The sequence below is a fragment of the Myxocyprinus asiaticus genome, chromosome 19, assembly GCF_019703515.2.
Source record: "Myxocyprinus asiaticus isolate MX2 ecotype Aquarium Trade chromosome 19, UBuf_Myxa_2, whole genome shotgun sequence".
Classification (NCBI taxonomy): domain Eukaryota; kingdom Metazoa; phylum Chordata; class Actinopteri; order Cypriniformes; family Catostomidae; genus Myxocyprinus; species Myxocyprinus asiaticus.
In genome coordinates, this window is record NC_059362.1 from 8,574,385 (window position 1) to 8,587,778 (window position 13,394).

At 39.7% G+C, this 13,394-nt stretch overlaps 1 protein-coding gene across 7 annotated transcripts in view; it reads left to right on the forward strand.

Annotated features, from left to right (window-relative positions):
• Window positions 1-13,394, forward strand: part of LOC127410426 (neurexin-3b) — a 491,153-nt gene that overhangs the window by 307,219 nt on the left and 170,540 nt on the right. For 2 of the 7 annotated variants that reach the window (XM_051645683.1, XM_051645684.1), the window contains exon 1: window positions 11,877-12,474. The exons of the other annotated variants lie outside the window; for them this stretch is intronic. In XM_051645683.1, coding sequence (XP_051501643.1) covers window positions 12,240-12,474 — 235 coding nt within the window. In that variant the 5' untranslated portion in view covers window positions 11,877-12,239. Of the gene's footprint in view, window positions 1-11,876; window positions 12,475-13,394 lie in introns of those variants that run through there. 7 annotated transcript variants of the gene reach the window in all.

Below are 13,394 nucleotides of genomic sequence, written 5' to 3' on the forward strand. Positions count from 1 at the left end.
TGAGATGTTTTTATTTCTGTCGATGCTACTGAAATGTGATGCTAATGGCAAAACGCTCCATAAAATTAGATTGTTGAAATTGCTAAAACTGTGTTTGCTTGTAAGTGTACTTTGTAATATTCAAGTCAACACTGATGTGAAGCATGCACAGCTCAGAGAGAAATCGCATGCCTCTCTATCAGCTATTTCTTATTAGCATCCCAGGTGATTTTGGAATCATTTGAATGGTTTATTTGATGTTTTTGAGTTTTTAATGGAGTATTCTCACACACTATCGACCAAGGTCATTCAGGTGAGTTTCATATATAGCCACACTTGAAAACGTAATGAAAACACTGAAAACACAAGCAGAGATCTCAATCTATCAAAAGACTATTTTAAAGGGACAGTTTACCCAAATAAAAAAAGGACATCATTTCCTCACCATCACACTGTTCCAAACCAGAATGATGTGATCAGAATGTTCAATCTCCCTTTAACTTTCTGCACTTGTAGACCATCTTGGACCAGCAACAAACTAGCTACCATGTTCTAAAAACCAGCTTCACTACCTACGCTGGATTTATGTTGGACTACAACTTCATGAATGTTGTCCAGTTTCAGCTGAATTGTTTATTTTGAACTGGCGGGCGTTTAAATTGTGTCATCATAATCCAAATATATCTGAAAAGTGTATTGCTCTGAAGCAATAAATAATTTGCAGACAAACACTCATGATGTCAGAGTTCTAATTATTTAATCATAAGTTGGAGGAAAAAAAAAAATGTAAGAAGTTTTGGCCATTGTGTTCTGTTCAGTCAAGTGTGAATCAATTCACCAGTTGGTCAATGCTGTTTAACAAGGACCTAATGTAAGTGAGAGTGTCAAATCTACTTCACATGACATTGTGGTACAGCACTTCCTTCACAAGAACATGCTTGTGAACCTACATTTTTATAACCCGAGTTACGAAAATGAACAACACTCCTCATAGCAATCATGGTCATTTAGAGTGTGTGAATTCAAATCGAGGAATGAGAAACTTTTCAGTTGGGAGTCTAATTGAATCGGCAGGCAGGTTAAGGCAGAGGGTTTGCTCCTTTAAGATTTTTATTCATTGCCAGTTCTTCAAGAAGTCCTCAGAGCTACAGAAACAGGGAACCTCACTGCCACCAATGCAACACACTAAAGACACTATTATCAGAGTCAGGAATCATCCATTCAGGAAGAAGATTCCATTTTTGTTTGTTCTTAAGGACACCTAATGAGCTGTGTGGAGGAAACGGGCCTTGCATGTAAATGGGGTTACAAATGTTGTGTATTCTACCCCTCCCACCCCCACCCCCCACCCCCCCACCCCCCAAAAAAGAGAGAGATTTGTAAAGGATGCACCGATACCATGAAACTCCTGAACTTTCAATATCGGCTGATACCGATCCCGAACCGATACCAGTGTTGTTTTTTTTCTTGATCAGTTTCAAATATCTATACCTCACTATGTGCAACTGATTGTGGGTACTCTTTTATATTTAAAGAAACAAAAACATCTAACTACTCATTATTTCATTTTTTTTTCTCCCCAATTTGAAATGCCCAATTCCCAATGCTCTCTAAGTTCTTGTGGTGGTGTAGTGACTTGCCTCAATCAGGGTGGCGGAGGACAAATCTCAGTTGCCTCCGCATCTGAGACCGTCAATCCGCACATCTCATCACGTGCCTTGTTGAGCGCATTATCACGGAGACATAGCGTGTGTGGAGGCTTCACGCTATTCTCCGCGGCAGCCACGCACAACTCATCATGCGCCCCACCGATAGCGAGAACCACATTATAGCGACCACAAGGAGGTTACCCCATGTGACTCTACCCTCCCTAGCTACTGGGCCAATTTGGTTGCTCAGGAGACCTGGCTGGAGTCACTCAGCACACCCTGGATTCAAACTGGCGTCTCCAGGGGTGGTAGTCAGCATATTTACTCGCTAAGCTATCCAGGCCCCCTCATTATTTCATGATTTCATTATTAAATAGAGGAACCAAAAAAATAAAAAATAAAATTATCTATCTATCTATCTATATATATATATATACACACACACTACTGGTCAAAAGCCTTGAAACACTTATTCTTTATTATAATTTTTTTTTTTTTTTGTTGTTGTTTTTTTTCTTCACATTTTAGAATAATAGTAAAGTCATCACATCTATGGAATAATAGAAATGGAACTATGGGAATTATGTTGTGACTAAACAAAATCCAAATTAAATAAAATAAAATGGTTTTATACAATAGTAATGCATTTCAGTATTTCTTAACTTTTAAACCCTGGGGCTTTTATTTTGATGGAACTCTCCAGGAAAACAGTGACTGTATGTGTGAGCTAGTTCACAGTAGCTTAATATGCTTTTTATTCAAGATCTGGTGAATTGCTCTTTGGGTTCCAATCTCAATGCATGTTATAAGCGAACCGAACAATCAAACATCTACATCTGAGATGTAGTTTGTGTGGTGTGCTCACATATTGCCTCTCTGAGAGCTAAAAACAGCAGTGCGTATCAGCCCGCGCGTTCTGTGTGTGTGACACAACAGAGAACCGCTCGTTTACTAAAGTGTGTTGTGCATGCTATAGCCTTTCGAGATTAAAAATATAAAGATATAAAGGGGCAGATTCACTAAGAATGAATTGTGGCCACTAAAAGTGCCGTTTTTTCTGCATGCGCTAACTGTGCTCGTTTAGTGCCCGAATCACTAAAGGAATTATGCAGATCAGGCAACGGCGCAAACCCGCCCTCAAAATGCGAAATGCCGCTGAACACAATTTGGATGTTCAGTTCTGATCTTGCGGTTCAATTCTGAGCGAAGTATATCCGAGGATGCCGCAGACCACAGTATTTGACCCACCCTGCCGGGAATGAACAGCGTCACTTTGGCTACGTTCACACTGCAAGCCTTAGTGCTCAGTTCGGATTTATTGCTCAGATCCGATATTTGTTTGTTTGGCTGTTCACATTATTTTTTTAAATGTGGCCAATATCAGATTCCAGTGTGAACTGGTCACGGTCCTGAACTGACCCACGTGTGCAAAAGAACAATAACAAAGACGTCACACGCAGCACGTTGTCATACGGAATTAAGCATGGACACCACTGAAGTCAGCGTATACACGTTTATTTATAAGGTGATGTGCAGTGGAAGCCAGCGAATTCATGAGCAGGTGATAAGGAGGATGAGGATGAAGAGAAAGAGAGCAACATTTTCGCTATGCTCTCAAACACGGACCGGTTAAGATATGACCCCTCAAGTTTTGCTTGTATTGAGCTGTCACCCCAAATACTTAAGAGTTCTAACACCTCACTGTCCCTCCACTACTACCTTCGCAGCTGTCTTCCATATTCACAGAGTGACCAAATAAATGTATGGAGTGACTCCCGCCAGCGCAGCATTGTGACAAATGTCGACGAATGTCGAGAGTGACGTGAAAGTCGCATGAATTCCAATATGACTGTTCAGACTGAGGTTGCACTGCAAAAAATCAGATCTGTATCTGATTTAGGACCACATATGGAAGTGGCCCAAATCAGAATCGAAAAGCTCAGATTCCATGTGGTTTGTGCTGTTCACACTGTTATGATAAAAGAAGTTCTGAGTCACATATGAGCAAATCTGATTTGGGCCACTTTTGCATGCACTCTGAACGTAGCCTTTGATCCAGACACCTGGATCATCTCTTAAACATGCAGAATATGTGCTTGACAACACCACACATCTGGATATATGAGAGGTTATTATGCAATTCAACATCATTTGATGATTATTTGATTCATTACTGCTGAAATGATTGGCTAAAAATTTTCACAAACATATCTTTTAAATAAAGTTCATTTTACCGCCCACTTTCATTTGGCGGTAATAGTGTAAATTGTGCAGGGAAAATTGCAGTGAGTTTTGTGAATGAAGCGCAATCTTTAATGAGCCTAATTTACATAGAAAGGAGGCGTGTTTGCGTGGAAAACAAATGACAATGACTTCATTTAAATATTGAAGACGCAGCGCAGTTTCAGCGCTGATTGCACACGCTAAACGGAATTGCGCTGAAATACCACGCGCAACAGTGGCACAAATGTTTAGTGAATCTGCCCCAAAGTCTGCAATGACTAGAAGTGAAAAGAAACATAATAAACAAAGGAAAATTAATGACTTCATACTGTCTTCAGAATGGTTAACACTTTAACATCCACGTAGTGGCAATGTAGGAATGCAGTCTCGCATATAATGCTTTTACTACTATGTAAATTTGTCTCGTGCCACACGGGTATGTTTGATCAGCACTGCGCTGACCACTGGGTAAATAACCCAGCTTTGCTTAACCTTTGGCCTAGTTTGTGAACGATCTGGGTCCAGTTGTAAGAAACTCCTTAAATTAAGAAAAGAAAGGTTTTCTTATTGATATCTGTTTGTGAGAAATGTGCATGTTGAGTTCTGAATTTCTTCTTAATCTGAAAATTTGAACCTGCAATTCTATAATCTGAATTTTTGCAGCCCTAAAAATAAAAATCTGCTAGAAGTCTCACGTGTCTAGAATTCAAATGAACAAATTTCAGATTAAAGTACTTTAGTCATTGTTCTAGCTCCATACAGTTATTTTAAATTTTTTTTTTTTTTTTTTTTTTTTTTTTTCACAAAATAAATCCCAATTGGATAAGACCTGGCACCTCAGATAAATGCATATTGTGCGCATCTAATAGACTGCTAACTGATTTTTATGTATTCAAGTCATACTGAGAGGAGAGGAGACTCACGTGAAATGCTTTGGAAGTCTGGAGTTACAGTGGTGAGGTCAGTCGGGTTTAAGTGAGAAATGTTTTCTCCAGCTGCCCTGCAGTCTCAGTCTCATTAAGGCAGACCACATACTTCCCTCCTGTGAAGAAAATGCATTTCTCATTACCAGACTGTTGAAGGTGAATTATGAAGAAGGCTTGGGAGCGCGAGGACCATTTAAATGGTTGGACATTGAGTAATCATGTGCTTTGGATAGCTTAATAAATTAGTTAATATCCTACAATGTTTGCAGTGTTTTAAGGAATTTGGTCTCAAATGCCTTTTAATAATAGAGTTTGACAAGCCTAAATTATCTGTTCAAATGAATGTCCCATGATAATTACATATAGACTATTTTATGTGATTTAAAGGGATAGTAATTATGTCATAATTTACTCACTCTCATGTTCCAAATCCAGAAGAATGGTCCAGAATGGTCTCAGTGACCATTCACTTTTATTGCATTGTTTGACCGCACAATGAAAGTGAATGACTGAGACTAACAATCTCCCTAACATCCCCTCTTGTCATCTATGTAAGAAATAAAGTCATATGGGTTTGTAACAACATGAAGGTAAGTAAAGGTGGCAGAATTTTCATTTCGGGGTGAACTGTTCCTTTAAGTTACTCAAGGTTTTACTGAGAAAATGTTGTTGTATAGCAGTGGCTGAATTTATTTGAGCAAAAAAGGAAGTTAACTGAGATCGGATTTAACCCTAGTATTCCTAGAAGCGACTATTTTTACATGTTGTCTTTAATAGCTGTGCTCTGAAGTTCTAAGAGTTGACTTGCAGTTTTTCTGTTTTCGAGGAACAGGTCACTGTGACCTCATGTGGACTCTCTGGGCTGCATTCATTTTCTCTCCGGTTGTGTTGCTCATGTTACATGCACACAATGAGTAAACAAGCCTTATCTCTTCCACGCATACCAATAAGTGGCTCAAATCTCTTGTGATGATTATGAGCCACTAAAAAGAGGATGTTCGTCAACAATGAGACCGTGGGAGGTGACGGATTGAAATATGATGAGTTAGATGTGTTTTTCGTTTAAGGCAATTTTACACGATTAGTCTCAATTGAAAATCTTCTATGAAAGAGCGTGTTTTGGATTGTGATGCTTTAATCGAGGAGAGATGGTGTTTGTCTTTGTCCGTTTCACATTGAAAGGTGCACTCTGAGAAAGTCACATGAGTTAATGGAGCTGAGTAATCACTGTTCAAACAATCATGTTATTTTGCAATTATAATCAATGCAAATTTGTTAAGTTTACGTGTTGTGGGTTGAAAAATTACAAAGAGTACACTATTAACAGGCAAATGCAACAGCACAAAGGAAAGATATATTGCTCAGAGGTTGTTCTTTCAAAGCTCAGGAGACTTAATGGAGGTCTCAGTTATGCTTCATCTAAGTATCAACTTTGAAATCGAACTTGAATACAAATACACACAAATGAGTCAATTGTTGACTTACAATAAGAGTATAGAGCTTTACAATGAATGCACATAGTACAATAGTCCAGAGAATTTGGTCTTTGTAAAATGTATACATAAAAAAAAATAGTAAATAAACACACACATGACAAAGCGAACATGAATAACCCATGTATAATGATTCTTAGGTCGTTTTTATCTATTCCTCCACCTACACGCGTAAATACTGGTCCGGCGTTGCCGGCTGGTGGATGCGCACACAGCAGCACTGCTGCTAAAAAAAAAAAAAAATTAAAAAAAATCCTAGGGGAGTTATAACTCCACTGGGAGTTATATTTTGGACAGTTCTCACCCAAAACCGATTGGATCACTTCAGAAGACATGGAGTAAACCACTTGAGTCTTATGGTTTACTTTTATGTTGAATTTGAAAATTTGGTCACCATTCATTTGCATTGTATGGACAAACAGACATCATGGGCCCTATTTTAACAGTGCTAGCGCTAAGCATAGTGCTACGTGTGAAGTCATATGTGCAAAGTCAATGGGCATGGCCATGAAGTTTTGGTATTTTCGTGCAACATGCACTAAGTCTTGGTGTATGTGGGTTTGGCGAAACTGCACGCGCAAAGCGCAAATAGGCTGGGTCAAGGGCAATTCATTCTAAGGTTTTTCTCTGATTATTGCACCTTATGCGGCCTATTATATAGTGCATTCCATGTCAAGCACCAGCGATATAAACAAAGACATAAGACATATAATTAATTAAAATGTATGTGTGCAGTGAATTAGAAGAACAGAAATATGGACTTACGTTCTTTGGTGCATTAACTGTGTGCTTGTTGAACGTTGTTGTATTTGCCTTCCAGGTTAGGCTGTATATTTTTGCATACACTTCACATCTACTGGTTGATTTTGCTTTAAAAATTAAAGTCATTTATTGAAATACACAAAAAAATTAAAACTAAAATATTTCTAAAATCCTGTATTACACCATAAATTTACCCTCTCCAACTTCTTTCACTGCCCTGTTTTGCTGTAACTTAAAATCACTCTATGACAAAAGTTGGAAAATATTAATAAAAATTTGATCATAAATACAATTAAAAAAACATGACCTCTAGAAAGTTTAACATAATCTCATATATTTTTGTTTCATAAAACAGCTACAACATTGATTGTCAGGGACATAATTTGATGTTCCACTATATTTTCTAGAGTTTGGACATGAACTTTATTACCACCTGGCGGTGGAATCTCCAAACTGCAAATGCAGGAACTGATTTTAGACTTTGCGCTAAAAACAGAACGTTTTAGCGCAATTACCTATTTCTCAGGAAATTAGCAAACTGCGCTTTGCACCACTTCATTACCATACGATACACCCACAGTTTGCCTGCATATTTACACCTACAGATAGCGCAAACACTCCCAACCACACCAGCTTGCACTTTGCGCTGGCATGAAATTGCGTTTAGGATTAGCAATTTCACAAAAATTATATTCGATATTGCGCACGGTCGTTGTGCATTCTAGCACGTTCATGGAAATAGAGACCCATATCTCCATTTAAATATCTTAGTCTGTGTTCCGCAGAAGATAGAAAGTCATACAAGTTTGAGAGTACATAAAATATGAGAGAAATATCATTTTGGGGTAAACTATTCCTTTAAGCAATTTAAACTTGTTGATGTTTAGGAGAAACAATTAAGACTCATTAAAGAGTACTCATTTGTCATTTTTCTTTCCTGTGGGTTGTCATTGCAGTTTAGTAGAAACACATGATATATTTAAGAGACCACCTTTGAGATTTTTCTGCTACTGGAGAACTGAAAAAAAAAAAAAAAAAAAGATGTGTGATTTTCAGTGGCTGCCTCTCTTTGAGACACAGCGACTGCTGAAGCTGCAGCTTGTTTTTGTCTGCCAAAGAAATGTGCATCGGTTTGTACACAAAGAGGCCCTCCATGAGAGAGAGAGTGTGAGAGAGGACATGCACTCCTGAGCTCTTTTACACTACAAACAACATTTCTTGTTGGATTAACCTGGATTTTATTGTATTTTATTGCTGGATTAACTTGGATTATACATACTCTAATTAGCATCATTATCATTTGGATTTAAAGTTGTTTTTTAAACAAACTTGGACTTTGGAACACACTTTATGGAAATCACGCAGCATTTTAAGGACTCTACGGAAGCTACACCAACAACAGTCAACAGACGAGCCACAAGGACAACTTGATTTTTGTAAGTACCTCAAGCAATTAATACTTAACTACTTTAGAATTAAACAAAGTGAGAGTGTGAAAGCATCTATGCCAAACAAAGGGCTGTTTGGCTCATTAGCTGCTTTTTCTACCATCGGGCCAGTGCGAGCCAGGGCTATCAACAGGTCAGCTGGGGCGAATAGCCTTGAGCCGTGAGACAAATATCGAAATAATCTTTCCCGAACCTGTACCGTTGTGTGCTGGATACACAACTTGACAAGTTTGGTGACAATGTAATCATGCCTTCCTTTCGGCAGACGCTGTCGTTCTGATGTTGCACATTTTGATCAGCCCAAATATTCAGAAGATTTCTCTGTTGATCTGTAAACTGTTAGCTAGAATGAAAAAAAAAAAAAATGGGAAATGAGTATCTGAAATGAGGAAATGGTGCTGACCCTCTGACCTGACTCAGCTAAACTCCACCTTTGACATCGACCCTCAATACCCAGTTGGCCTTTTTTTGGCCAAAGGTTAATCGGCGGGGCCAAAGACACTTGGCCGTTGGCCCCAAGGAAGCCCAGAGGAGGCACAATGAAGCCCCGGAAGTGACTGTGGGAACACAACTTGCCCTGGAACGCACTAGCACACCTTCATTTGGCCTGATAGTGGAAAAGTGGCTATTGAGAGCTCAATAGTCTGAGAACAGCTAATCCAATTACAAATCCTGATGTCTGGATAGTCTCACATTTACCCATCTAAATTTCAAAGGCCAAAAGCAATCGAGATGACAATGGATGGATGTGCTTCAGCAGAGGGGTGGGACCTCCACACTCTGGCCAAAGCATACTCTGATGATATAACCAGCGAGACTGCAAGAATGAAATTCAAAACTAAATTTATCACATAATTTTACAGAAACTCTCAGAGCAAATTTCATGCAAGTAAACTTTGCACTCTGCTCAACATTTGGGTGGAAAAATGGGTGGAACTAGAGCCTATGTTGGTGCGGTTATCCTTATGAGGATTCTCCATAGACATAATGATTTTTAAACTGTACGAACTATAGATTCTATACCCTAAACCTAACCCTCATAAAAAATGTTAAGCATTTGTACATTTTCAAAATAACATCATTTAGTATGTTTTTTTTTTTTTTTTTTAAGCAGTTTGAATTATGGGGACACTAGAAATGACCTCATAAACCACATTTATAGCATAATATCCTTAATACCCTTTAGGTTACCCATTTGTAACCTAAAAAAAAGTCCTCAAAAACCACCCAAAGCCGCCCACACAAACACACACACAGCCCATCACTCCCCACACAAATGGAAATGGATGAATTCAAAGTAAACAAACTCCAAGAAACTGACACTACTAAACAAAACAGCATTACAATAGGACTGCGGGAAATTAAAATAATAAAAAATTATCTCCTAAAAGACAACAAGTCTCTGAATGTAGTGTCTAAACTGAGAAAAGACCCGATAGATAAAAGACACACAGTAATGCAAAGATGGAGATTTCAAGCAGAACTGCTGATAAAGACGGACAATGAGCAACCTGCCACAGAGAACAGTCAGGAGCCCGGCGATAACACTGTCACACATCCAGCTGAACGTAGTCCTCCTCAAGCACATAACCGTCAGTCCCCTCATTACACCCTACAGCACTCTCAGAGGCCTCAAGCCCAGAAACAACAACCCAACAAAAAAGCAATTCTAATAGACTCAAATGGCAAGTTTTTGCCCCGCTGAAAGCTTCTGGTGTCCCAAAACCAACAGTACACTCCAAATGCTTTGTCAATCAGAATCAGAAAATGATTCTATGAATCACTATGAACAACCCACAGAACATTATCTTCCACACAGGAACCAATGACCTCTGTACCCAGTGGGAAAGAGTTGAATTGTGTGAATTGGAGGTGTGAATTGTGTCCACTAACACACTGCAACATAAAGCCCTTAAAACCCAAGAGTTGAGGCCTAAAAATGGTTCCCTCTGTCAGCTGGCCTTGAAACTCACAAACCCACTAACACCTAATAAACACCTTTTTCAGATCAGCACTGCTCAAAAAGTGGTCACAGTCTAGCCATAAAAAAGGCACATACAGACAAACATGGCTACCTAAAGAAGGTCAGGGTGAGGTTGAGACAGAGACACACTTTCTCCTTCACTGTGAGAAATTTATAGAGGTGAGAGAGAAATACTTTGACAAACACTCAAACCTCATCCCACAGTTTTCCAGTTCAGCAAAAATGTAAACAATTTGGATAATCAGTTGCAGCTAAATAAATTTTTGAGATGCACCCCCTCAGAAACCAATCACTGTTTTGATCAACATAACCATAAGGTATCTATGTACATCTTTTACAGTATTCTTTTTTATGTTCAGTGATGTCTAGTTAAATGTTTATTTTATTTTTTATTATATTGAATATTGTTATTATTATTTTGATTACTGTTACTTGGCACCTTATATATATATATATATAACATGGATGCACTTTATATGTATTGAAGCATTTGATACAATGTACTTATTATGTACATACCTGTTGTTGCATTATACTTACATTTAAAGTACCTGCATTTAATTACATCTGTAGTTATACTGTTAACCTTACCCCTTACCCTAAACCCTGACCCTCCTAAATCTTCCCGTACCTCAACCTCAATAGCAGCAAATGTGAATCTTGTGAGAATTTTGCAGAACAACATGTAGTTACACAATAGGTACATTGTATTGTATGTATTTTAATGTTAGTACATAGTAGTTAAAGACACCTAATATAAATTGGAACCTGAAACAATATATGTATTATGAATCTCTCTGTGTCACTGTGGGTTTTCAGCCCCATCTGAAACATGTAGCAGATCTCTCAGCTCAGATGACATCCTTATCACCAACTCGCTGTGAGAAATCTGATTCTATTGCTGCCTGAAAGGCATCTCTCTCTTTCCCTAACTCTCACATTCTTCTTGCTCGCTGTCGTTTACACGCTCTCGTTCTCTCCTTCTCGTGACTCAAAGGCAGCTCACTCCTCTGCAGAGGCAGCCAGCCTTCCTGATTTGTTCAGTGCTGTGAAGCAATTTGCATAGGGGCTGGCCCACATCTGAGCAACTCCCACCTCCTCTTCCACATCCATCCCATCGTCTCTGCTTACTTTCACCTGAGTCAAGCCTCCCCCATCCATCCCCCCTCGCTCCTTTTCTCTCTCCTCTTCTGCCAGCTTCTCTCTCCATCCTCTCCGCTGGAGAGTCTCTGTTCTGTCTCTGTCTCTCTTTCTCGCTGAGCGACTGGAAGGGGGCTTGGCGCTCGGATCTCTGTCAGGACTTTTGGTTCATTGGCTGTGTGAGCGGACTCAACAGTGGAACAAGACAGTGATCTCCTTTTTGCTTCAGTTCAGTAGAAGAGGGTCAGCACCAATTGGAGTGTGTGGTCGCTTGACAGATGCTCCAAAGCAGTGGCGCAGGTTGCTGTTCGCCACTCGTTGACTCCCTGTCTTGTTCTCCCTCCTCCAGAGGTGAGTTAGGTCAGCTGGGGTTACAGAGTGCACTGATTCTGCCTCTGATAAATAACATCTGCCGGAACTGAGGAATAACTATATTTGTGAAGTCTCTCAGGACCCGTGTTTCTTCGCCAAACGGAAGGAAGAATATCTCAGATCTCCCCAGGATTTTGCTTTGGATTTTTGTCAAAGAGGGTGCTTGCGATCCCTGCCATGGAATCTTAACGGACGTCAAGTCCTAGTTTACCAGTCTGTTTTTGAAAGCCGTCCACTTCTTTGGTGAGGAGGTGGCGACAAACATGCGCCCCAACTTTGAGACCCGATACTCCCTGTGGCTCGCCCGCATGCTGCCCCTGGCCGTTGGGTGTGTGTTTGGCACCGCATGGGGCTCAAACCCTGATAACACCCTCATCCTTTCTTCCTCCACGATCTCTCATTCTGAGACCCAGCACCACCATCACCCGGCAGGAGCCGTGCATCACCCGCCACCTGTCGCCATCTACCGCTCCCCCGCCCCCCTGCGAGTTGGCCACGGTGAGTTTTTCTCTCCATCTGTCTGCCTGGAGGTGCAGTTGTTTCAGACAGTTGATGGAAGTCTCGGAAACTGAGTACTGAGAAAATCAAGGCTTTCAATCATTTCTTTAATTGTCTCTAGGTGCCAGTCACCGTTAGATACAATTTCGTGGCAGATGAAATTTCGGAGTGTGCATAATTGGGAAATGTTATTGCTCAGAGTTTGTTCTATCAAAGCTCAGCAGACTTACTGGTGATATTAGTTACTGTATGTTTCATTGAAGAATCAACTTTATCTCAGATGTTTGTCTTAAAATGTATTAGAAGAAATTAAAATAGACACAAATGGGCTAAATTGTTGAAATGCAGTAATTTTACAGAGCTATAAACAATAATGTGGATAGCATAGCCCTGATTTTTTTGAGAAATCTTGGAGTTTATTATTTTGGCAGATCTGATCGCAATCGCATGTGAGATTACTGGGGTCTTTTTTCAAAGGGAACAAAAGCAGGAGACTTCAGCAAAAGTCTCCATATGCTCTTCATTTATTTTTTTCATTGCTTTCCAAGTTAAACTTTTGAGATATTAAAGGGATCTATATTGTATGTTTCCTCTTCTATGGGTGGTGACTTGAGCATTTTGTCGGTGTGTGCACATTTCTGTTATTTACATGTTGTGTGTAAGGGTGCATGTGTTTGTGTGCATGTGTTTACAGGTGTTTGTTTGTGTGCTCATATTTGTATTTGAAGTGCAAATGGCAGTGGCAGCTGAGCTTGACTCCATTTAAGCAGTTCATAGCTTTTTTTTTTCACCCCTATTGTCAGTGCTACAGCAGATGGGGGTGACAGGAGGAGAGAGAGTGTGTGTGCATCACTAATCTGATCCTGTCAGGTCGTCACAACTCACACACTCACACACACTCACACAATCCAGACCTAATG